Source organism: Manacus vitellinus, unplaced genomic scaffold (genome assembly GCF_001715985.3).
Source record: "Manacus vitellinus isolate BGI_N305 unplaced genomic scaffold, ASM171598v3 scaffold_3_pilon, whole genome shotgun sequence".
Taxonomy (NCBI): domain Eukaryota; kingdom Metazoa; phylum Chordata; class Aves; order Passeriformes; family Pipridae; genus Manacus; species Manacus vitellinus.
In genome coordinates this window covers 18,114,757-18,142,166 of record NW_021940535.1, presented here as the reverse complement: position 1 = coordinate 18,142,166, position 27,410 = coordinate 18,114,757, and the positions used below count along the sequence as shown (strand labels likewise).

Below are 27,410 nucleotides of genomic sequence, written 5' to 3'. Positions count from 1 at the left end.
TTAAAATGCTTTACAAAATGTTTTATAAAATTTAGTTTTAAGTAATTTTACTCATCAAGACTTGACAAATCTGAAGAGTACTTCATTTAATTTCCTTTATGAGAATGTTTTGCATGCAAAGCAAAAGCCTGAGGGACCTTCAGTCCCCATAAAAGGCTATGCTTTGGATACTATGACTTTTCAACAAGTTATCTTGACTCACAGTTAAGTCGACTCACAGTGCAGTGCCCTCCAGCAAATGTGTAAGGCAGAATGAGAAAACTCAGAAAGCCTATTCTTTTGCTATTACTACTCATCAGTTAAACAAACAAGCATGTGAGGTATTTAGATCCTACTGACTGTTTTAACAACAACAAAAACCCACTTAAATAATTTTTTAAAAATACACTGAAAACAAAGCTTGCTGTGTGTCATTTCTAGGTATGTGGAGTCCTTTGTCCAGAGATCACTTCCAGCCTACAACACTGTTCATGAAAACACCTTCAAGTTTATAGTTCGTGGCCTACCGTATGGCCATACTTATTTAATAGTACAGTTGTGAGCTTGTAAGAACAGGATAGTTCTGTCTCAGACCTTTACATTTAATTATGGACATGAGAATTGGTGGAGAATCGTTAGAAGTTCACCCACTCTCACACGGCAAAAAGGATCAGCACAAACATCTCTTCCTCGGACACCAGGTGATGAGTGACTAGAGAGTGATACACGGCCTGAAAAATCCTAGAAAACTGTGAACTATCAAAGAGATGATGAAAGTAGACATACTATATGCTCAGCCTGCATGAAGAGCGACACCCTACCCACAATGTAAATACAATCTGCAGGGGGCCAAGTGACCACCAGCATTGAGATATCCATAAGGATCTTGAACAAGGCCACAGAGCTGAACACCAAAAGAGATGGTAGATGGTGAAGGCCAAACACAGGCAATGCTATTACGCACATACTTACACAAAATAAGTCTTCCAGATAAATCAAAACAGATTAACCAAAGGCACACATTACACACCAAAAATTGGACAGCAACCAGAAAACAGGTATGGTCAAATAATTTACATCCACATTACAGTTACAGAAAGGAATTCAACGATAGGTATTATAATGTTCAGCAAGGTGAAATGATACAAACACAGGCTATCTTAAGATACCCTAAAGATTTCCTTCCCAGGAGAATACACATCCTAGAAACCTGAATTTGTTCTGAAAGCAATCACAGAAAGTCAGAGTACCCTTGATACAAATTTAACTTAAATAAAAATAAAAAATTTTAATTGATACTTTTTATGGTGTCTACCCATTTGTATTCAACTAACTCCTTGAAGCTCTCAAGACTACTGTATTCTATGTAGTGAGAGGTGACAGCTGCTCATTATAAGCATAGGAGACTGCTAATTCCCTAACTGAAACATAATCCTAAAGGTGTTCAAATAAGTTCTGAGGAATCAGAGAATGGGTTGTGTTGAAAGGGACCTATAAAGATGATCAAGCTGAATTGCCTGCCATTCACAGGAACATCCTTCACCAGATCAGGTTCTTCAAAGTCCCATCCAACCTGATCCTGAACACTTTTAGTGGTGGGGCATCCACAATGTAATATCTTTAATAACATTTTAATATAATACAACTTAATACCTTTAATATCTTTATTAATGATGTAGACAGAGGAATTGAGTGCACCATCAACAAATTTGCAGATGACACCAAGTTGAGTCATGCTGTTAGCACACCTGAAGGACAGGATGGCATCCAGAGTGATCTAGGCAGACACAGTATTCCTGGAGATCTGGATCTAGCCTAATCTAATTCAAAACTAGAAAAAGACAAAAGAGCTTAATTTCATCATGTCTCCTGAGCTGTAAATCTTTTTTGTCTGCATCAGAGAATCAGTGTTTTACTGATATTTCAAATAAAACCCAGAGTGTAGATTAAGGATTTAAGTGTACAGGAAATAATTCTGGCCAATTAAAATAATCAAATATTTCATACTGATGTTGATTCATTCCTGTTTTGCAAGCACCAAATAAAAGCAACTGAATTGCCAGGATTTTCTTGTGTTGGCTCACTCCCTAATCCTCTTCTTCTCCTGCAGATTTAGTTAAACATTCTGGACAGTGAGGAAAATGTTATTATAATAAAGAATTCCTCAACCCATTCATTATTTTTCTATTCTTCCCTATTTTGAAAAACATTCAGCTAAATAGCAATAGAGATATAGACCATAAAAAAGAGTACACCTACCTTACTTAGCTAACTTACAATTGCAGTGCTATGCAAGGACACAAGCAAATCAATCCCCCTGTTTCTAGATACCTGCAAATGAGCAGTCATGCAAAGAATAACCCCAGAAGCAATAATCTCCTCTTTCTGACAAATTAAAAATTTGGTGCACTACAGTTTTTCACCTGATAAAGGACCTTTTCATGGAAATAACATTAAAAATCAGCACAGACTATACTTTTACTGCCAAGTTCTTCTGTATAGGCAGTATTCCTTTCTGATTCACATCAGACTTCGGCCACTATGTTGTCCTCCCCTCTTCTGCAAACAAAGCATTCTGACAGCATGTCATCAGTACTGAACTTAAAAGGATTTTATATGATGAGGAAAAATAGTAATGTTATACTCCTCTGCTCAATTAACTCAGAAAGCACAAAACAGAACCACTATGTAGTGATATACAAAAAACTTGGGTTTATTTTGTAAATTTAAGGCTGATAACGTCTAAAAAAGCTAACGTATTTCAGAGTCCTCCTCCGCTCTTCACTATCAAAACGCTACATCTTATTCATAACATCCATAAAATTGGCACATCATTTCTGCAGCACATATCTCTCTTCTAGATAAAATAACTATCCAGGACAAGAGCCTAAGGAAAAGATTTTTAAAATCTCTTCTGGCAGCTTTCTGACAGGTTTTTTCCATGTTTCCTGGCATAACTCTTCCCAGAAATACTTCTCAGCAAGCAGGTTTTCTACATCGTCCATTTCTATCAGCTGTCTGGCCACAATAGGAGAAAACTATACCTAAATACACAAGCTTCACCTCTATAAATAGGGAGTGCAGCCTTTGTGCTGCCCTCAAAGCTGCTAGGATGTTACACAGGCTGGTTTTCAGGAAGCAAGGAGTACCACATTAGCACTTTAATCAGTTGCCACTGGTGCCATAACCCATGCACAGTGGATGCCCTTTACTTCTCCTCCTTTCCCGTATGGTAAACCTTTACCAGAGGAAGGTGAAATATGAAGTTCTTAATATTACACCTGGTGCTATTGGCATAGAACAAACAAACAGGAAAATCAGGGAACTGAACCAGGATTACTACAGATGGATCATGGATCATTTTCCATCCATGTTTAATACAGCTCTGACATTGTCTCTGCTCTTCCAAGTCATACATTTCTAGTCAAAACTGTAAACATGTTTCTTTCCAAAGGATGCTTATTTGGGAACCTTTCCACTGGCAACAAGGCTTTAATTTAGAGTTAGGGATGGAGCTTTTCAAGCAACATTACTCTTTCTGCTTATAAGCATTTATTCAGATCTTCTACATTGTATACCTCTTCCTTTACTGATTATGTTCATACTACAGTCTACAAAGTGTGATAAAATATCTTTTAGAAATTTTTCAGGAAAACGGTCAGCATATACTTCAAAGAATAAACAAACAAGGAGTGCAATGCGTTGTCTGATTTTCCACCTTGTAATGGCAAATATCTTGGATTTCTAAACTTTAAATTCTATCTCTCGGGAGGTTGAAATATATAACTCTGAGAGCTTCAGAAATAAACAAAACCTGGTTTCTGATGTATCTGTGCTTTGGAGACTACAAAAAAGATCTACATGAGATTTTTTCCATTGAAGAGACCATCAGCTTAGGGTTGATGTTGATGTGTTGCAAAATTAAACACTTCTTTTTAGACCAGAGTCTTATACCAGTATTTTCCTACAAGTTAATTAACTTCTATACTTTGATGCTTTGTGAAATTTCTTTGCAATGAACAGAAACACCACATATGCACTTTCACATGCACTCACCCATATTTAATACAAATGCTAAAGTTTTGTATCTCCAAGAACTAATTCCTAGAAACACAGAGGCTTACAGCTTCTCCCTCTGCAGATGAAAATGCAGAAGTATAAAAAGTGTTTGCTAAACAATCTCAAATATTTTTCAGAACAACAATTTAATTATTTTTCCATTCCTCAACAATCTTCAAATTATATTTTAAAAAGCTACATAAGCATTGTTTATAGACATAGTTTCTCTCCTTCAACAAAATTTAGCCATTTAAATCCCATACAGTCGATTCATCTTTTTAGATCAGATAAACTTGCAATGAACTTGTGATTCTTCAGGGTCTGTAACAGTGGGCTGTTTTCAGTTTAAACAGTTGTGTTGTTACGATTTCTTTTTACTTGTGACTTAAGGGTATCCATTTGCTTCACAATTAAGAGCATAGCAGCTACAAACGTTCATCTAACCAGATTGTTAATTGCAATGTTTGCTTTATACTTCCTTGTATAAATAGAAAATATTCCTCCTGAAACTGAATGGTTCAAAGGTTCAGGTTATCTTCCTGACATTTCTCAGGTTACTCACTTTTTACTTTTCCTTCTACTCAGTGTCTGGAGATATTCCTGATAAAAGCTTGCATACCCCATGTTATCTCTTCTAGTCTCTTCTTTGATGAAAGCTTTTGTCTTTGTGGAAACCAGTGCTGAATGTTTTCTTCAGAGGCAGCCAGCAAAAACTGAGCTAGTTTTAGAGCAAAATCATCAGTAACATAGAAAGTAATCTTATTTTTAAAATAAACTGAAATAGAGTAAAAATGTTATAAAATACACCTTACTATTATTATTTGCAATTCTTAAAATCACTGCTTGGTTTTATCTATTAGTTCCTATGTATGTGTCTGAGATTCACCACTGGTAAGTTACTTTTGCTTTCACCTCTCCTAATATTTTTATCCAGTTCATCTGAATCCTCAAATTCCCTTAAGATTGTCTTTAGATAAAATTAGAACCATAACTGAAATGAGAGCATTCCTCTGTAAATATACAATAGAATGTCAGCACTTCTGTCATCTGATTTCTGACTGGAATTTAATATATGAGCTGTGAATAGTTTGTGACCTGTCCATAATGTGGGATTCATCTTAATGCAGATGCAACGGAGCCAATTCCTCATTATAGTCAGAAGAGATGAATGAGAACTTTCAGGGCTCACTTCATCTCACACCAAAGTATACATACAGGGTGATTGTACTGCAAGATGCCTTTATGCATTTTTCTCCACGTAAAATGTTGGAGAAATTTATTATTTTTCTCCATTATATTTTGTGAGGAAACTTAGGCTGATTAGCTCAGATGCCTATGTCTATAACAACCAAACTCTCAAGCTGAGAGACCGCTTATTGTCTCTGAAACGTGTCTCAATTTTTACTCATGTTTCATCTTGATCATGTTGTTTTCATAAGAAGGTTGTTGAAAAGTGGCCAGTAAAAGGCCAGAACTTTGGGCTGCACTCTAGCCTCTTGGCAAGTAGTCTGGACATGCTGCCAAACTCATTAGTTCCCATGAAATTGGACTAGGGTGAAGAGGTCTTTAGAAATCCATTTCCTATGACGCAATCTATGACCCTGATGTCTCAATCAAGGGTAAAGCTAATTTATTGAATATACGAGAGAGAACCTCCAGTTCAGGTATTCTTTTACTGATCACCTGCTTGATCTTGTTTTAGCCATAAAGCAAAAATGATTCTCCACTGATACTGCGTAGGATTGTCAGTGAAGTCAATGAAGATAAAGCCTTATCAACAGCTGCAATTGTTCATGAACAAGCATATTTACAAAGATTGTTTTTTGATTAAACACTTGTTTTCTGTCTCACATTCACATACTGAAACACCTGTCACACATTCTGTTTAAAGTTTAATATGACACCTGGTTTACCTTCTCCTTGGGCTGATAATGCTCAGGAGCTGATGTGTCCCCAAAAGCTTCATCAGCTTGGAAAGAATTTCTGGAAATATGCAAAACTACTCAGCTAGTCTATCCATTTGTAGATTGTCGTTAACCAGCTCTGGCATATGAGCTAAACATAGCAGCATTCAATAATGTACTGTTCACAAAGAAAATGGGAACACTGAGGATGATGCTGCATGTCAGCACATATGAGAAGGCAAAAGTCACTTTGCAATGTGAAGACTATGAGCAGCAAGGCAGTTCTGTTAACAGCATCCTAACACTCAGGATCAACATATTTGCCAAAGGTGGACTTGGTAGATGGCCACACATCACAGGAAGCAATACTTTGCATGGGAACAGACTTCGGAGTGCTGTTAAAAGGGTTGTGAGTCTCACTCCTCAAACCTAGGCTCACTTTACTGAAAAACTGAAGAGATTATGAGTCTATGAAGTCCAACAATAGTGCTTATACCAAGTTATATGATACTAAGATGATGTTCAGGAATAACAGGGTTTAGATACGAGTCTATTTTTACTTTCTTACTTCCAAATTAATACAAACATGACTTCTCCACTCCTCCTTCAAAATAATTAGAGAAGCCAAGCAGTCTGTACAACAAGAAAGACAGTGAAAATTTATGGAAGAACAAAAGATTAACAATTATTAAAATTTATCATTATATTCCATTTCAATTATGTAGAGTTAAACAATGAGCAAAACAATCTGAAGACTTTGAACTATGGAAAATCCTGAGGAAAAAATACGAGAAATTGTAGTAGACATCTTTTAAAAATTCAGCTGGTCGCATTAACTACAAACAGTGATCACAAAGCACGACTGGTTAAAAGACCCCAACCCTAAAGCACACTAAACAAGTCTAAAGTTTTATCCATTTCATTATAAGTTATCAGTAACTTGGTCAAAACCAGCACTTTTTAAAACCTTGCTGCATACCTACGCACTTTATAAAATGTGAAAAGGTTTTTTATAGTAGCAATTCTTTGAAACATTGTTTCTCTGCATTTTAAGAGTTGAAGTTATAGTTTCTCTGATCCTTATTAATGCTGTGAATTACGTGAATTCAGGACTGTATAGTTTTGACAATTAGTTAATTTTAACTAGTTGAAAGAAAAGTGAACATTCATGAAAGGTAAAAAATGAACAATTAGTTATGGAAATCTGCTACTGATTATGACAAATTGCTACTAGAATACCCATTCTAGTTCTTTTACTACTCTTAATTACCGTGATTAAGATTTCTGCACATCAATTAGAATTGTTTTGGTATGACAAATTCCAATCCCTTTGTGTCTCTCAAAGTAGGTAAGCACACATGTTCTTAAGTGTTTTTTTTTCTATATCTAGTATATGTAAATAAGAAAAAAAATTTCTAAGAGTATATAAAATTAAAAAGGGGCATAATTCTATAAAGTCAAAATTTACATAAAACCAACCTAGGCTTTTTTTTTCTTTTAGAGTATTAATTATCTCAGACAGAAACAGGAAAATTGAAACATTCATGACATATGTCAGCAGCATAATTAAAATACTTAAGGATGAACAAGATTTCTATCATCATACCTAGCATGACTAAGTAAAAAAAATTATTAAAGAGAAATATATTCTAAGATAGATTTAAACCTAGGACTTGAGAAATAACCTATCTTAACCTGAAAAAAATACCCTGGATTGTTTCTCATTGAATACCTCAAATACCAGCTAACACTGTTCTCATACTTACTTTAATTGCCCTGATAGCATTTGCTTTTGTAGCCCCTGTAAATTCTTAGTATTTCTCAGGAATGGTGTTGGAGATGAGGTATAGAATACCATCGCACTGAAACTTTCACTCTCTTGAGAGTTGCAGCAAACTGTAAGCAAACAGTCCTAAATTACAATGGGAAACTCACAAGCCCTGGGAATGAATACAGCCTGAAACTTTTTTGTGTGTCACTTGGGATCATATAATTTTTTCCTCCTACATTACTTCTGACTAACACTCAGGTAGGCTTTAATTTATGGCCTAGCAGTGTGCCTGAAAGAGCTATTTGGCCCTCAGTAAGGGAGAGGATATTCCAGCTTTAATAGAGTACATAAAATTCTACTTTGTGTCCTCTTGAGTCTTCCATGGAAGCTGTGGCTCACTGAGGTGGACCATAACTGTTAGGAGTGTACTTACTGCATTGAAGTTGGGGAAGAGATTGACTGCTGCAGCAGTGTCCAGAGGAAATGGAAGAAACGGTTTAATATCCAGCGATGGCTGCAAAGGTGGTGCAGGAGGACGCACTAGGGCTGGAAGAGCAGGGCTCTGGCATGTGCCACCTGCATGTACAAAGAGACAGAAGGCATTCAGTAAGTACTGTGACTGGGGGGAGGGGAGCCAGTTCAAAAAAAACATCGAAAAGCCAATATTGGATCAAACAAATACATTTTTATTAGTCCACAAATTACTGCATTACTGAAAAAAGCATAGCTGACTCAGTGACTATTGGTTACAATTCTTTGTCAGTAATTGCTTCAGGTGTCAGTCTATCATTTTAAAAATTAGTTCACAGATCAGTTATTTCCATGGATTGTCTAGAACAATAGTCCAGCATACATCTGACGTCCCTTTAGAGCTTCAGCTAGTCTCATTCTCCTATATATAACTTCAGTGCTTCATCCCTACTCTGTTGTTCAACCCTATAAAGGCAGACTACTCCAAAAGAAAAACAACAACTTCAGCTCAGCAAAAGTCATGTCATTTGCAGACTTTTGATTTTTTAATTAAATGCTCGCTCATGAAGCCAACAGCTTCAGTTTCAACATAAACCTCACAAACATGACATACCTTGTCACCTCAACAGTTGATCGATACAAATCTAAAAATCCAGACAATTTCAACAGCCACCAAAATTCTGTTTGTGGGAAGGTACCGATGAACACTTTCTGCTCTTTGCAAGGGGTGGAGCTCATTCAGACTCTGTGCAGCAGAAAGCTCCTCCCAGCTAACCACCAGCTCTGTGGGAACCTAATGCAAATGAAGAAATCCCCTTGCATACTAATAAGGTGCTACCTGCTTGCAGTGGACCCTATTTTGCTTATTTGTTTGCCCCTTGCCACAAGTTGGAAGGATCCAAGCTCATTCTCTCCTTTCAATGTCTCCTATGTTTTGGTGGCATTCCAAAACATCAATTCCCTGTTAATTAAAGACTATTTGGATCCTAGGAAACTGTTAAAATATGCCAGTGTTCTTCTAATCTGAGAGGCAGGCAACAGACTGTAAAAACTTTCTGGTAAGAGTCCAAGAAACAGTAAAAAAAAATGTAAAGGGGAATTTTACCCCACTCCCTGAACAGAGACACAGTCAGACAGATCAAGAGAAGGGAGAGATCCAAAATCTGTTTCTTTTTTTCCTCTCATACACACAGACACTTCATTAGACAAGTTGCATACATTCTTTAAGAGCCCAAATACAAAGTAGTCAAAATGATATATGGGATCTCTCTGTATTTGGCCAGAAAATCTGCTAACAAGGTTTGTCATTTTATGCATCTAATTGGTGGCTAACAACAGAGGACTTAATTAACCAGTGCAAAAGATCATTCAAAGTTGTGCTTCTAGGTATAAAATCAGCTGGAGCCAAATTCTGAAAGACTGTATTTTTCGCCAACTTTCAATGCCTTTGTGAAGCATTTCACTAAGAATCACTGGAAGAAAAACCTTACCCACTAGTAAATTAAAGGTATTGGATTAGGGTTCACTCGAGTCTCGTGATAGGTTTTTCCCATAGAGTAACTGCCACTTTTGGAGTAATTTCTACATTTACCTGAATGCAAGTGTATAAGAAATTCTTTTAATGCAGCAGTTGAGAATATAGGCAACAGAAAAACAGAGGGCAAGCAGCTCTGATTTCCACAGCTCACTAGCATAGAATCGTCAAGGTATTTCATGGTTGCCATTGGTTTCACAATTGCTACATTCCCATGGCATTATTACAAAAACACAGTAAAAATAAATTTAACAGATCAGAATGGTGATGAGGTAATGTTGAACATGCCAGTCACACCCTTCCTGAATAGAAAAGACCCACAAAGGTATTTTTTTTTACACGCTGGAAATACTTATTTTTTCTCATGTAAAGCTTTTACAGATCATGCAGTGAAGAAGTCACTCCTATCAAAAAAAAGAATAAGAAGTGCCCAGATTGCACCTGAGATTGCACAGAATCACATAGAAATTTCAAGGTGAGCATTTTCCTGGCAATAGCAAAGAATTTGAAGTTGATTAAACACTTTATAACTCACAAATGCAAACCGAAACTGAACTGAGGAATATCAGCTGTGCTTGGGGATACAGCTCACTGGGTGTATTATCTCAGTGCTATGGAGGAGGGCCTCATAGGTTCAGATTACGTAGAGCAACAGCAGTGGTATCCCATACTTTTCTAGGATACCAAGCCATGAAGGATGAAATATTTCTACTCTGTGATCCTTCCCTCTGGCATGACTCGGCACTCACGCACCTGCTGCTGCCAGCCAGTGCAGCGCAAAGTCATCTGGGGACGAGAACACGCTTTAAATGGAAAAATTCAGCCAGCTCTGCAGGACCTTGGCTGGGACTCAGAGCCTCTGGAACACAGTTTAAAATCTACCACAGTCCTGGCTACAGTGGTACAGAAAATTAGTATGTTCAGGAGCACAGCTGCTCTCTGTTTTTTCAATAGTGTCAGACATGTCCCTTAATGATGGAGCATGTGAGAGGCATCATGAAATTTGAGGTTTTGCTTGCAAGAAATTCTCTAATGTTTATGGCTGCAAAAATTAGCTTTTATTTCCATTTAGCATGCACAGAGTTGTAGTCTAGAATCCACAGCAGAAAAGCTGAAGCAATGGAAACCATTTTTGTGACTCAGCTTAACTGATGAACCTTTGGACAACCTTTGAGAATACCAGTGTTAACTATTTCCAACCTAATCCATTAGCAGAGTGATGGAGAGGGGTAGAAGCCCACTGGGAAGAGTTCTTGAAGAGCATATACAGATAAATTCCAAGTGTTACTGAACATTGGATCTCAGCGAGGAACCATAACGATTACTTAAGACTCTTTTGGTGTTCTGTATGATAAGCTTCTACACAAAGACCTCTATAGATTTCCCTATGCACAAGGAACACTACTGATCAACAAAATGAAGACAAAGGTTCAATGTCAGCCTTTTCACAAACTTCCTTCCAGAAAGGTTTGGGTAACATTGACCAACAAAATTAGGATAACATCCCACAACACTGATGAGTTTTTTCCACAGCCTGTGCTTGATGCTCTGTGTTATTATTACCTGAAGTTCACATAGACAACCTTGTCAAAAACTAGGTGCATGCATGGCCTGACTCAAGATAGTCCCCCCCAAAATGTAATTACATTTATAAGTAGGGTGCTACAATTACTTAAAATGGGAGGTTAGTAATGTATTTTGTAATTCCAGTGTTACAAGTTACTGATACCATAGTCTAAACACTAAACTCTAAAGAGAAAAGGGCATCAGATTTTAAATGCGAGGTGAATGTTCAGACATTTGAGAAGTTTATGTTAATAATTTTACCTTAATTTTCTTTGTAGGAAGCACAAGCATAACACAACTTAGAAGATAATTAGCTCAGCATTTTGACCAAATTTGAAGCAATCATTCATTTCTTCAATTTTCAGGCAATTTAAAACACGGGCAAGATAATCTCTTGGACAAAGGCAGTGGAAATACATCCAGGGTGTGAGCATACAAGTTTGAAGAAAAGCTCACCACAAATCTTTGCAACTTCCTAAATCACATTGAGACAGTTTTTGAGAACTTCCCCAGCATCAACCAAATTGTGTATTTTTACATATGGATGCAGTTCTGTGTCTCCAGCTGGGACTAGACATTTTTCCCTACCCTGGGTATTCTGGGTTGCAATACAGTGTTATGTTCTAGGCACAGACAGCCAACATGGTACAAAGCCATGTGTCCAGCATGAGGTTCATGCTCTTGGTGGCAGACCTCAGTCAAGTGGTTCTCCTTCTGAAACCACTGGTGATATGAACTTCACCACCACAACACCTTTCTTGCTAAACCAAGGGAATATGACAAAAACAGATGAACAGATGATTCCTGCAAGTTCCACCTCAAACTGTGCATTTCACAAGAAATTGCCATATTTTATTTGTTTTGAGTCAGAATGTGTATGAATAGTTACGTCCATCCTGTCCCTCCCCCCCATTGTGACTTTAAAAACCATGTTTTACTATGGAATTGAAAATAGATTTTAAAATCTAAAAGAAACCATGTATCTTAAAAATGCTAAAGTTTTGATCTCAGAGATTTTTTTTGAGGTCACAGTTCTTTACAAAAATTTAACACCTTCTGGCAGAAATTTTGCTTTCAGTGAAATAGCATTTACTGATACAAAACCTTCCCATGTAAATTTTTGTGCCCAGTTCACCTGAAATATTCCTTGGATCAGTTTTAGGTAACGAGTATAAACAGCTGTAAGTACTGACCCTGAAATCTGGATTAAGGGAACCACAAAAACTGAGTATGCACAAAGGAAACAAAAGAAAATGGTGTTAGAGTAAACAGACATGATAGAGCAGGGAGGTTTTTACATACAGGAAAATAAATAGCAAGTTTCCTTAATTTTTCTCAAGGAGATCAAGATCCCTGTTCCTCAAGTTCCCTAATAAACAGCTCAACAATTTGGCTACTGCATATTGCCATATTTTGTAACTTGGCTATAGAGAAAGATATGTTACATCTTTTCCTGCATAGTTTTATCTCATGCACACTGTCATTCTCAATCCTTTTAAACTCAACTGCAGGTCTAGTTTCCAGAAAAGGAATCACAAGATCTATTATCAAATAGTCTCTCTTAAGGAAGAAGCTAGCCCAGATTTTGCAGACACAAAAATGTAGATAATTTTTTGCAACGCATTTGGAACTTAGAGGTATGTAAACTGGGCAGGAACTCCTAAACTAATACCCCATTAATCTAAATCTTTTGCAGTTCTTCTATCACTATTACCACCATAAACACTGAGTGAAAAAGCAAATCTCTGCAAAATTCCATTTTCATTCCTCGTTACTTTGCAATTTTTTCCTTCTGGCCATGTGTACAGCCATTTTGAGTACTGCAAAGACACTAAACTACAATTTCCCTTCCTTCCTGGTGTCTGAGTTGGTTTGCAGGATCATAATATGGTTTCTCTAAGATATGGATATTTCCATGTTTTCCACCCCATCCCACACCTCTCTCAATATTTCCATGATAACTTATTTGAGTTCAAAACAATACTCACATTTTACCTCGGCAGAACCTCAGAGAACCTTTCAGCTGGTATGACTCAGTGGAGAACCCAGGAAAGCACCACTTAACTTTTAGGTAGTTTTAAAAGATGACTTCAAAAGACATCATTAATATTTTTTATATAGGATCCTAATACCTGACAGTTCACATGCAGTAAGCATTAAAATGTATCCTAGAGAGCCCAAGCCAAACCAAGAGTTTTTCCTAGAAAATTTTCAAGAACACTGACTCAGGTTATTTTAAAACATAAAAGGGAAGAGATATGTGGAGAGCTCATGTTCTAGTTTATAAATGTACATGAACCTACATTTGGATAACTCAACATCAGTTGGAATTTTTAATTCATTATGAATTAAGTTTGTCAGTGGGCCAAAGAAAAGGTATATTTGGAAGGATTTTCTTCAAAAAGACAATAAAGTCACAGGCATTTAAGAATAGTAGGCTAGTGATGTTGAATAATGCTCTTGATGTAAACTATTGGATATCACATTTATGTCTTCAGAGAATTTGATAAAATAGGAAATTTTAAGACATCCAAAACCAAAAGAATAACATTCTTTGAAATATAACAGAGACAATGAAACATGAATTGTAAATCTGGCTTTTAGGAATTAGTTTAATGTAATCTGTCATAGGGTACTCCCTTTTATCAGTGTATGGTAGTCTTCATCTTTTTTAACAGATACTTTTCTTAAAAACTGCTGTATTGTCCCTTTAAAGGTAAATTCAGTTCCACAAAAAGTAGTACTAATGATCTAACCTGACATGGCAAAATGAGCCTCACCTAATCACTAAACTACTTATTTTAATAGGTTACATATTATTCCATATAGACTGAAAGGAGATTAGGTGTAAACAAATGACATTGTGCCTCTGGAGAATTTATTGCTCAGAAAATCTAAGTTCTGAACACTTATGGTGTTAGAACTTAGATCCTTGTACGGGCTTTTGTTTTGTGCGCATTTGGGGTTTGTTTCTTTCTTTTTGTTTGTTTGTTTGTTTTTTTTTTAGAAGGGGAAATCAGGATTTTAAGGTGTTTTTTGGCTTCTGCATTGTTCACAGACTTTTTGGAGAGTGCTTTCATTATATAATAATCTCAAAAATATTTTAAAAATTTGGATATCTCCATTTAAACACAATACTGTTACATATAATCCCTCCTGGTTTCAGGAAAAAAAAAAAGAAAAAAAAGACTGTATTAAATATTTGAAACCCACCAGAAAAGAAGAGCCCTCAAAAGGGGGCTCCAACCACACCAGTTTTGATGCTGCTGACTCTCCTGAGACAGTTTGAGGGTAAAGTGTGCTGCGTGGCCGTACAAGTTTTCCTCTCAGAGGTTTTGCTGTTAGTAATGCTAACAGTGGTTAGTCACTTTGAAGAGGATGAATGCAACGCTGTCTCAGCTGTGGAGATCTGTGAGTAATTGATTTTTTCAGTTCACTGGCCAAACCAAAAAATAAAGACAATTAGGGAGGAAAAAACCACCATTGTGTCAGATGAAACTTTTCTTTCAACCAAAATGACATCCTATAGTCCCTATTTGGATACTTAACCATTTTTGTTATCTAAATATTGGCAAATTTCAAGCATCCAAACCCAAACAGTTCAAAATGACTCATTACAAAAATACTTTCAAATCTCTTTCCATCTTTTCTTCCCTTCCTTTTTTTTTTTTTTTTAAAGTAAACCTCTTCCAGTTTGGCACCAGTAAGTACCAACTGTTTATTTTTAGGTAACATTTTTCAATATATCCACTATTCACCTGGAAAGTTTGAATTAGTTCTGGTCATTTGCTGCTATTCAAAGTATTATTTTGTCTAGAGACAGTATTTTTTCTGTGATTCCTCCAAACTGAGCTAGTTTGGAAAAAGAATTATTATTATTATTATTATTATTAGTTTTAGAACCCTCTGCATCATAGGGTTTTTTTAAAGTCTTCTTTCACAGATACTAGAGTTTTGAAAACATAAAATCATATATCCCAATACAAGAATTTTGATTGGAAAATGTACTCCTCTAGATGTACAGGGGAGTATATTTCTCTTTTCATTGTATAGAATCCTGTGAAGCTACTATCATGATGCTGGACCAGGAAAATGCAGAGACAAATTTTCATGAATACTCTGATATCCATTATTTCCTGTCATAATTTTCTTTATTTTGCTAAACAAGCTCAGGTATATGCTCCCTTTTTTCTACCTTATTCCCTCCTGTTCCTTTACTATTACTCATGTGCATTACAGACAGGTGGGCCCAGCTTACAATGAAGTCCAGCCTGTTGGAATAGGATTAGCACTGCTCAGCACTGTGCAGACCTTACCCACCTCAGGCCACAGGGACAATAATGTCAACAATATCACTTCTTTCACCCCATATCTAGAATATGCTATGGACTGAAGAAAACACTGTACCAAATAAAATATTTATTTTTTTTACATAACACCTACTGAAAGACAATGATCCAAACTTCAGTACTTAATACTGTCAAGCAAGGAATTCCTCTAATTCACTATGGGTCACATCTTATATGGATTTTAAATTGCACAAGGGCAGCAACTAAGCTTTTTATTTCAGAAACATGACCTACCTAATTGAGCTCTTCAGAATCCTTTGGGCTTTTACTGCAGTTGGTCAGACAAATTTGGATCTTTTTTTTTTTCCACTATTGGAAGCTGTTGGATCACTGAAAATAAAATGATCCAAAATGAATGTTCAACTTTCTGTAAAGTTCTGGCTGTTTCTGGTAGAAGGAAGCAATGAGAAATTGTCCAACTTGGCCACCATGCTTATTACCAGCTGCCCATATCAAGTATCAACCTGAGACTGACAGTCATGGCTTCAGAGAACACAAAGTAGAATGCCCACGAACCTTAGCTCTTCTCCCTCTTGAGAATGGAGGAGCTTTTAATTTCCATTTGTCTTACAAAACAAAATCAAATATTAAATACCCAGCAGCCTTATTTTTATCCATGCAATTCCAGTATTAATTCTCAGGACACTTCTACAGGGCAAGAGATTATCTGCATTTTTCCGCTAGGAACCTGGGACAGAGAGCATAATTCTCCCGTGCAAAGCTTACACAGGAATCTATGGCAGGCCAAGGACCTGAGCTCTAGGTCCCCAAATTCAGTGCTCTGAGCGCTACAGTATCCTTCTCTGCTTGTAAGATCATAGTGAACTGAATGTACTTTCACTTAGACTTGAGTGATCTCACAGTAAGCAAAGACAATGTCAAAACCTGTTATTCCTTCCCTGCCATAAATGCTAGAGGGAAGATGAGTTGACCAGTGAGTCCACATCTGCACTATTTTCTTTTGGCAAACGATGTACTCCCAGCTCTATTCTACAGTTCCTTCCCACACTGCTCATGTTCTATACTACTTCCTACTTTCTTTAGTCAGAAAGTGAATCCAAGGAAGTGAATATCCTGCCTTGCCTAGAGTGAGCTAGAAATGGATAGAAACATTCCTACCACTATGCAGTAATGCCAGGCCAGAAAATAAGAGACAGCTGAAAGGGGACCTCATCAATGTATACAAGTGTCTGAAGGGATGGTGTCAAGAGGATGGAGCCTCTTGTGCTCAGTGGTGCCAAGAAATAGGACAAGAGGTAACGGGCAGAAACTGATGCACAGGAAGTGCCACCTGAATGTGAGGAAGAACTTCTTCACTGTGCAGGTGATCGAGCACTGGAACAGATTTAGAGAGGTTGTGGAGTCTCCCTCAGTAGAGATATTCAAGAACCATCTGGATGCAATCCTGTGTGATGTGCTCTAGGATGACCCTGCTTGGGCAGGGAGGTCGGGTGGGTTGTAGCCTCTACTGGAGACATATTAGATCTTATTAGATCAGGTCCAGCAAAAATGTTTCTACAAACCAAATGGATCTAAACATTGAATGACTGGGAGGAAGCTGCTGAAAGGTATTAAGACTTATCCCAGTGTTCTCTCCCAAGGTTACAGTCTCTCAGCAGATTCCGACCACAAAGACTTAAAAAAACTCCACCATAAACAAATAAATTAAGCAAAAATACAAGCCTCAGCCAAGTATTATAAAAATAACATAAATTTTAAAGCTTTACACTTTTTGACATTTAAAAAGTCTTTGACCTGGCATATTCTATAGTTGGATTTTTCTGATGGTTTTATAAAGGTCATGTTTATGGTATAATGAGCACAGATTTCCAAGGGTTATTAATCAGAAGAACATTGTATTGCAAACAGATTTGCAAAGAATTTTTAGGTTTTATGATGAATATATTAGCAGTTTTAAAAGTACCATTTTCCAAAAGCATGCCTGGGAAAGAAATAACAATTAACTTCTCATGTCTTCGCTTTAAATGAAACAAGCATACAACTGAGACAAATATATAACCAATATCATGAAATGGACACACTCCACTAATAAACTCTATAGATAGTGCTGTGCAACGATGCATCTTCTTTAGCACTAATAATGCCATTTAGCATTAATAATTCACTGGAAAGTGTTTTTACACATTTGTAATTGTACAGTGCAAGAGTAAGTGGAACTTAATGCCAACAGTTATTGCACATTTCCAGAGTATCACTTCACTTCTCTGGTAGCTGTCAAACCTCTTTTGCTTTACTGAATAACAGGTAGAACAACTTTGGAAAGTGATTGAGTTAGGACAAGGACAGCAGAATCCAAGCGGAAGGAGCAAGGTCTGCCTTGGTCAAAGTTAGCTCCACAGAGAGAGTGCAAGGGAAGAAAGGAAGGAGAGAGGTACATTGAGAGTCTGTGGTTTTGTAGCTACACTTGGCTGTTGGACTTACAGGTAGCACACAATGATGGACATGAAAATACCTGTCAATCTATGCCAGCATTGCACAGTCTGGACCATGATCCCCTTCTGGATTAACCACACAGAAATGCATACATGGGTCAGACTATGTACATGCATATGACAAAAATGCATATTATTAAAATAAAACCATATTTTTCATTTTCCTTTCCTATGTGTAAAGACATAAATGCTTGCACAATACATCAGAAACTATCACAGTCTCAAAAATTTTGATTCACAAAATGCCCTGGACATAAAGCACTTTTCAGTTCATGGTGGCTTGAACGATACTTGTTAAGATAAATTATACATCGTATCATCATTTTTCCTGTATGCATTCCTAAATTAAAAACACATCAACTTATTTGGCTCAGGAACTTTTCCCACCAATGAAAAATCTTAATTCCCACTTCGAATGAAATATCTGAAGTTCTTAAAGAAAACTAAACCAAACCAGAAATCATTCTTTCTCAGGAGGTAAAACCAGAAAAAAAAATCTATTTGATCATGTGGCCCAAGTGTCTCTAAACCCCAACCTATTACTTTTCATAAAACTTCTACTGTACTTTAATGGAATGAAACCAGCTCAGTCCTCAGGAGGCAGAGCTGTTTGTGCAAAAAGCAAGAGCCTGAGGCTTTGTGACCAAGACTTTCTGGAAAAAGAAGTTTGTGCAAACCTGAAGTTATCCTAGCAGGCAACCCATGCTTTGTATTGAGAAGCAAAGAAAAAATAGACAATGTCTGGCAGTCTGCTGTCCCCACAGACACAGTGAAAGAGAGAGATAAAATGTTTAGTTAACTGTTAAGCTTGAACCTTACTAGAACAGAATTTTATGCCATCTCAAAGCACACATACACTGTGTACAGAAATGACTATAGTCTGGATTTGCATCAGCAGGCAATTAAAAAAACATAAGTAAAAAAGAGCACTATTTATAGTCTGCAGACAGAAAAATCTCTCTATCTTCTGTTAAGTACTACCTGAGTACTTGATGATTAGATTAGACTCAGTCCCTTCAGCATTAAGCAGCGGAGATCAGCTTACATCACTGTCTTAGTGGAGATGTGAAATCAGATGTTGTTTTCTTGCCCCATTGCTGAAAATTTCAGATTAATTACAGCTATTGCTGCAGACAAAAGCATGCATGTTAACAAAATAACAGGCTTCCAGTATGAAGAGGTGAGGAATTCACCAGGAATTTGAAGATCCTCACTGACTTGCTTAGAACCTTTTTGCTGTACTGATCAACTGTTTGGCCATTCTTCATCTGTCTGACAAAAACTAGGGATGCAAATATTTAGCAGTTCTGGACTGTAATACAGAGTTTTGAGTTCATCAAGGGATCAACAATGAAAGGAGAGCGGGTGCTGATAGAGCATAAAACCCTGAAGATGATGCTAAGGGTAAAGAGTTTACATCAAATCTAGGAGAAGGAAAAGGGGAGGAGAAAGAAGGGAAAGTAAGAAGACAGCAGGCAAAGAAAGAATGGAAATAAAAGAATGGGATGCTGGAAATCAGTGGGAGAAATTTGAACATTGGCCAGAATCAATTAAACTGTTGTCCTACAGAAATTCTATATCCAGTCACAAATTTATTTTTAATAACATTTAAATAGGACTTATTATAACATTTTTAAATAGTAATAGTTATGCAACTCTATTGTATCTACAAAATACATCTTTGCCAAACGTTATTTAGTGCAATCACATGCTGCTCTTGTGCAATTCAATTTTTTTTTTTCTTTTTAAGCAGAGATAAATATGTGTCACATGATACGCTGGAAAAAAGTTTCTAGGTAATAATTCACACTTAATGAATAAATGTTTTTATTTCCATCAATATGCTGTGGGATTGTGCTTCCATATGCACAGTTGCAAACAAGAAAATAGCTACTCTATAAACCAGTAAGTCTCTATATGCAAGAAATGTAAGCGAAAAGCAAGTAAACAAACAACAACAAAAAACAAACAAACAAACGAAAAATCCCAAACCACAACGTTATGCAATATTAATTATAAAGGTACATAAGAACATTTCATTAGTACTAGTGAAGTAAATATTGCTTTTTCTATCTATGACAAAGATCACATGAATATATTTTGTATAGTGTTCTGTAAGAGCATTGCCCCACATATAATAATGTTGTGGAGTTGAACTCCCTACAAATCAGAGTAAGGAAGACTGTGGTCCTGCAAAATTGTATAGCACAATGAGCTCCTCCCAGTGTCTATGGTGGCACACTGAAGCATCAGAGTTCAGAGACATCAATATCTGGTTCTTGGTGAGACTCCAAAAGAAATCATATTTGATTAATATTTTAGGCGGATAAAAAGAAAAAAAATGTACAAATTCCAAAAGCATGAAATAATAGAGTTCAACTGGTTCCCTGAAGATCTACATGCTCCACTGCACAAACAGGTTACCTTTATTCTCACAAACAGATCCCAGCCATGACCCTTCTGCAACACAGGAAACATGACAAAAGAGACTATATTGAATTCACTTATATAAAACTGTTTCTTTGTTCTCTGTCATAAAGGACCAGTTTGAAGTCATATTTTATGCCAGTAAGAAATAATAATCCTGTCTCCTTTGAATCAGGCTTTGGGGTTGCACATGCCACTGCAATCACAAAGTTAGGAATAACTAATCATAACTATTTTTCTATGCAACTTTGGTTGATGCTTTGCTAAGATGCAATTGCTTGTGGAGAAGGAGAGAAAACATAGTAAAAATTTAAGGGTTTTTCTGTGTAGCAAAGTTCTGTCACAATTTATCTTCTGTGCAGATCTATATGTAGATCTCACCCATATATGTGTAAAAAAAATCTTTTTAAAAGTTTGTATTTTAATCAAAGGCCAGTATTGAAGCCTGCTTTGTAAGTCCTCAGTGCCTCAGGGAAATGTCCCAGTAGTTTGGCTGTTGACTGACTGAGGACACTTGCACAATAATCCCATTTTGGAGCAGTTTAGATTTTTGTAAATATGTATTCACTTCACGAAGGAATTTAGCTTGGGTTTCCAGACGCTACAAAAATCCCTTGACCTCAGGGCTAGTGTTTTTCTGGGGAAGTGAATACATTCTTTTACTGTGGAGAAGTTCTAACAAAATGGCTATTTATAAAAAAGGGCTATGGAAACTTCAATTTTGGCAAGCTTACACCTGATGGAGCTGATTTAGGCAAATGCTCTGAGAGCTGGAATACATGGCAGTTAGTAGGTTGACTGTCCTCTTGATACTTGTGAAAATGCTGGCAGTTCCATTTTTTAAATCTCTATATAGAACACGCCTATAGTTTTAAAAAAGTTTTTCAAGGAAGTAAAATTTTCTCCTGTTACTCTCTATAGGTGAAAAACACTACTGCCTTTGCAGACAATACACAAAGGACAAAAGAAATTTTTGTCCTATTTTCCAGAAACACAGGCACGTCAAGCCCAATTTATCTAATCCATGACATGTTGGATGCTTCAGGCTGCATCTACGGAAATAGATAAAGGCTTGTCCTCCACAGATTTAATGAATGGGAATCCCTGCCCCTGGCTAATATAAACTGTGCTTGTTCGTGGATAATTCTATTGATTACAATCCCATTACATTTACACAAGTACATATAAGAGTTTTCTGTAAAGCAGTACAAACTATTGGCTAAAAAATGCAAACTTAACCCAATAATATGTTCATATTTCTTTAAGCTGTAGGAAGATAGTTATGATTTTCAGCTTTTGAGTATCCTATCCAGGTGTTCCTTCTTACTTCCATGTGACATAAAATTATTTCATGATAAATCCACATTATTATTCACTCTACTCAAAGCTTTTTGCTCATGCAAAAAGCAAAGAAGTTTTTATATGTTCTGACACAGATTTTGCTACAAGATTTCCTGTGTCGACCATAGAGCTTGTAGTTGTAAACAGAAAGTTCAGGCTGGTGTCCTCTGTATCTTGGTTACCATTTGATATGGGCAAATTTCTAAAAGAAAAAAACAAAACAAAACAAACTAACAAAAACTTCCCAGTGAAAACCACCCCCTGCAGGAGTATAGAAGGTGGCAAGGAATGGTCCGCATACTAATGCGCAGATTTCGCTGCTGGCTAGGGATAGCAAGTCATGGTTGAAGGGACAAATACTATTCATCTGCAATTTTACAGAGGTCAGGAACAGCCAGAAACCATCTCTAAAGAAAAATGATAAAAACCCAAGTAATAGTACCTTTCCTGGTCTGCTCATCAGTCAGCCTAGCTACATTCTGGTCCTCTGTCAAGGCATCTTAAAATTTTACAGCCCCTGTCCCAGGAATCACACCCAGGAAAGAGATATAAAACATTTAAATAACTCTTTAGGTAGCTCCATTCTTCCTCATACAATCTCACCCTGCTCAAAATATTTACTTATAACCCTACATAGCTATTAATATTTCACTTTGTGTGTATCACAAACTCAGGTTAGACATTCATTGATTTTGCCTTCACAATTATTAATGGTCAACATTAATATTAATATTTCTTGAACTAAATGTAAATCTGGAAACAGGCCTAGTTTAAAAACAACATACCTCAAAAATTTCAATTCATTCTATTCAAAGACTAATTTTTATCTATCTCCTTCCTAAGGTGCTCAAAAAAATCAAGCCTTGGGCACAATACACTAAAACTCACTCTACATGAAAAAAAAAGCCTCAGTTGACATATTTTATTTTCTTTTTAAGGCTTCCTCTGATAGAAAGGCAAAATAAAATGGAAGAAATAACTTTGATTCTGTTGCATTACACAGTTATTTGAGAGATACTAAAGGAAATGTGGTTTTTGAAAGGCATTCCAGGCCTTGTAACCATGACACAATAGAATAGAGGACCAAGAAGAAAAAAATTCCTGTGCAGACTTTTCTGATAATCCATGTAGATCAGAAGGATCAGGATCATGTATCTTCATAATGCTAAGTCTATATATTATAATTCCAGATGTTATTGGGTATGCTACATATATATATGTTTGTTCTGACCCATGTTGTCATTGTATGTCCTTGCTTGAACTATTCAGAGTGAAGACCTAATCATCATTTGACTTCTTTGCATCACATTATTTTATATGTTCCTAATATTTTTATTACTTTTTCACACTAAAATAGAAAAGTAATCCCCTCAATTTAGGCAACAGACATTTATCTAATTGAATTGCACACCAAGTGCTTCAAGTAATTTCTCAGTATGCTTTTATTACTCGAGTTGAGTAAGTCACTCCCTCTACAAAACCTAACACTTTGAATTTTAATTAATTATGGTATATTAATCTGATCAGAAGAACCTTACAAAATCTGACAAGCTAGGAGGACAATGCAAGTGTAGAGAGCCTTCTATGGAACTATGTGTTGACAAGTTGAATCCCTCCTCCCATCCTCCCACTCAACTGCTAAGGAGTGAAGGAAACCTCACATACTGTAATCATCTTTGCTTTCCATAAAAGGTAATCTTACAATACATTTCCAAGTAAATGAAACTATATTAAACCAGTGAAGTGAGCCAACCAATTGTCATATTGCTATAGAAATGCAAGGATTTGCTAAACCACAGACAAACCTCAGTCCTACAAATACTTTTGCACATATTTATCTATTCCAATTCCTCACATCAGTGAAACAATATGAGGAAAAGTTAATTATTTTTTAATTTATGCATGCAGAATTGGGGTCTATCTCTTACTTACATAATTCTATCTGATTAAACTTTCTAAATGTTCCATAACAATGGTTTTTAAACAAAAAGAATTGCTATCCTATTCAAAAGAAATAAAAAATTTACCAAGGGTGCTCAATTTGAAGAACGAATCAAAACTCCAAATACTTGACCCACATCACCATATACAGGAGAAATCATTTGCATAATCCAGGATTTGGCACTGCTTTCTTTAAAAACAAAACAAACCCACAAAATACCAAGATACATCACATGAGAAATGCATGATGAAACTATAAACATCAGATGAAAATGAAGATACTCTAAGCATATTGTCAAAGATGGACAAAGACTTCCATCTTTTCTCTCTGATATCACATCATTAAAAAAATTAGGATGATTCCAGCAACAAGAGCATACTTCTTGCATCTAGAAATTGCATTAAAAAACCCTCATAATCTTACTGAAAAAAGACGGTGTGCTAAGAAAAGAGGCCTATCTCCCCATATAATTCCAGTAGCTTAAGGTGAGTTACACTGGGTATTAGTTTGAGCTGTAATACTAAAGGACAACTATTGCAGTGCACTGAATCTGTTTAATTAGACGTATCAATTCAAGTAATGAGGCAATTTTGCATGCAAGCTTCTAAGAAACCTGAAACCAAACACAGCTTGCCTGTATAAGGGTTGCATTCCAAAGCTTAACCTCAAGCCAATTTTACAGATCTAGAGTTGCAACTAAGCACAGATCACCTGATTCACAGCAGAGTGTTTTGGGTGTGTTAATCTGAAACACTGAGAAAATTTCAGCAATGTGGGCCAAACCATGACAAAATTTAAGATATGCACATCCTTCTTCAGCCTCAGTCCCCTGATGCCAGAACAGTCCTTGTGTCTTATGTATCTGCATTAGTCTGGGACCTTACAGTTTCTGCTCCTCTACGTCATACACAAGATATCTGTAGCTTCACAGATCTGTTGCCTTTGCTTATGCATTGCAGTAAGATTTGATTTATCATCTGAGAAAAGACTCTGCAAACCTGTATTTCTGGCTACTCTGTTTCACTTGGACTTGGGGGGAATATGTGGTAATCTTGTCTAAATATAGATAAAATTTAAATGGGGAGTGATAGGATTTCTTTGTTACACTCTTTAGACAGTTAAATTATACTTAAGATACATTGAGAAGTACACAGCTGTTTCATGTTGCTATGTAGATTCTGTTGCTACCACATGTGAGAAAAAATCACATTCTATTTCTCGCTTAACTGACCATTTAAGTTCACAGAAAGCATCAAATGACTCAGGTGTTCAGCTACAAGAGTATTTGCAGTTCCAAAAGTACTAAAAGTAAAATGAATCTCTATGTCCAAGGTTAATCCTCCAGTGTATTAACTCTTACAAAGTTCTTAAAGTTGCATGTAGAAGAACACTGCAGCAGGAACACAAAAGAAAGCAATGAAGAGTTCACATTTAGGTAGCCCTATTGTTTGACATATTTTTGTAGAGCTTTACCAAGACCAAGCATGGCCACGTTACTAAATTGGTAAACTCAGACTATCAAGACTGATGGAAACCCAAGAACAGCAAAATGAGACTGAGAAAATACAATTCAGTGTCTGATAACTTGAAGTGAATAGACCACCTGCTCTTGCAAGTATAAGGTGACAATTTGGCTCCCATCAGAATATGCCTTTCTTGAATCAATAAGACCCTTCAGTGTTTCCCTACAACTTCTTCTGAAGATGCAAGTTGGTTTTAGCCCAATTGAAAACAAACAAACGGACAACAAAAACTCAACAAAACCCAAACAAAACCCAATAAAATAAAAACAAGTAAACAAACAAAAAAGATTATGACTAGAAAGCCCCTTGTGTGTTAGGTTTGTCACCTCCCATGATTTCAGGATTCTTCCTGCTCTTTGAAAGCTAGGAAAAGGTGGTATAAGCTACTTCTTGGAGGGCTACCACACACTGAAAAAAAACATGTAAAGCAGTAGATGTGCATACACACCCAAGGGGAGTAGAAACTCTTTAATCTTTTTTTTCATGGAAATCTGTTTGAGAATATTTTTTAAATTATTGCTCTTGCTCTAACAGCATGGGCAATGGCCTCTTATCAGACATGATTTAGTGTAAGATTTTGTCTCTTTCCCCCTGAAATTCACTGTAAATTTCAAATTTGCTATTTATTATTACAATGTAATGCTTTTTGGTCTTTCCAAAATGACACATTCAAAAGCCGAACTGACATTCTAATTACAAATTACAGTTTCCTTGTCACTAGAAACTATTATCCATATACAATTTTAATACATGTCCATTCAGTAGCTCCAGACACACAACTGCAAATGTTAAAATCCTGCAGACTAGAAATGAGCTTCTCCCACATGCAGCTTTTTCTGGCTCAGCTACAAACCCACAGAAACGATAGCTTGGTATGATTTGTGGTCACAAACTTTAACAGAGCTGTATGAGATGATGCTCTAAGAAAAATGTTAAGCCTCCTCTGCTAGCGGGGGAGGATGGGGTGGGGCAGAGGTGGGGGAGGTAGAGAAGGAACCTCAGATTTTCCTTACTGCTATTCTTCTGCTTTACTAGTGTAGAATCTGTTAACTGAAGGAGAATCACCGTAAACTACTAAACTATTCATTGAATTGTCCCAATCTTTTTAATGATATTGCCAAAAATGTGCCTTAATGAGGCAAAAAAGTCCTCCCAGTCCAACAAGTCACTGGAGAGGTTGCCCTCTGGAAACTAAATAGAATTTAAATAGGACTACTGTGAATTAAGAGATACTCGACATAACTTGTACATAACCACAAAAGCTTGCAAGCCACCATCCTATATGCATAGATGAATTTCTTGCTAATGTAAACCTTACAAAGACAGTCATGGCAGATTTAAGGTTTTTTGGTTGTGTTTTTTTTAGTTGATTGTTGGTGTTGCTGCTTAGAGGGGGTAGTTTGGTTTTGTATTTTTAAAAAGGAATGAGAATTGCTATGGGCTCTGGAGTGCATGGAACAAAAAAGTTCAGTTGACTTAAGACTCATATTATTCGGCATAGACAATTTGGTAATGGAAATTAATAAGAGCAGTAATGACTATATTTGCAGTGGAGAGCTGTTTGTCAGTTTATAGAAAAGAAGTTCATGGTTTTAAACCACTTCCTGAAAAACAACAAAAAAAATGAGAGTAACTTTCATTGCCTATTGATTCCTGAGCCGTTCTATAGAAACCATCAAAGCTCAGGTGACAAGGCAACTGATGGATTCTTCCCTGCCTGGTATGCAGAACTCCTCTGCATGGCAAGACCTGCAGCACCTGCAGACCTGCAGCATTCCCTCCTGCAGATGCATCTTCCCTTAAGTGGGACTCTTCACACGAGGCCAATGCAATTCAAATTACTCAACTTATCCAACTGCCCAAGCTCATATTTCCATCACATTCAGTGCCCCTTCTCACAAAGATACACAGAACAACTGTTGAACAGGATCTGCAACCCAAAGGGATAAATGCTTCTTCCCATACTTCCAAGCATGGTGATCATGCTGCTGGGCATATCAGTGCCCTCCACCGCCAGACCTGCTGCCCAGCTGGCTGCCAAAGTTTGACTGTACTGTCTATGATCAATTTAAGATTTTAAAGAGCATTTAA

At 36.6% G+C, this 27,410-nt stretch overlaps 1 protein-coding gene across 4 annotated transcripts in view; it reads right to left on the bottom strand.

Annotated features, from left to right (window-relative positions):
• ZNF385D (zinc finger protein 385D) overlaps positions 1–27,410 on the bottom strand; it is a 324,809-nt gene that overhangs the window by 120,411 nt on the left and 176,988 nt on the right. For all 4 annotated transcript variants that reach the window (XM_029961872.1, XM_029961875.1, XM_029961874.1 and 1 more), the window contains exon 2: positions 8,147–8,289. In XM_029961872.1, coding sequence (XP_029817732.1) covers positions 8,147–8,289 — 143 coding nt within the window. The remainder of the gene's footprint in view (positions 1–8,146; positions 8,290–27,410) is intronic.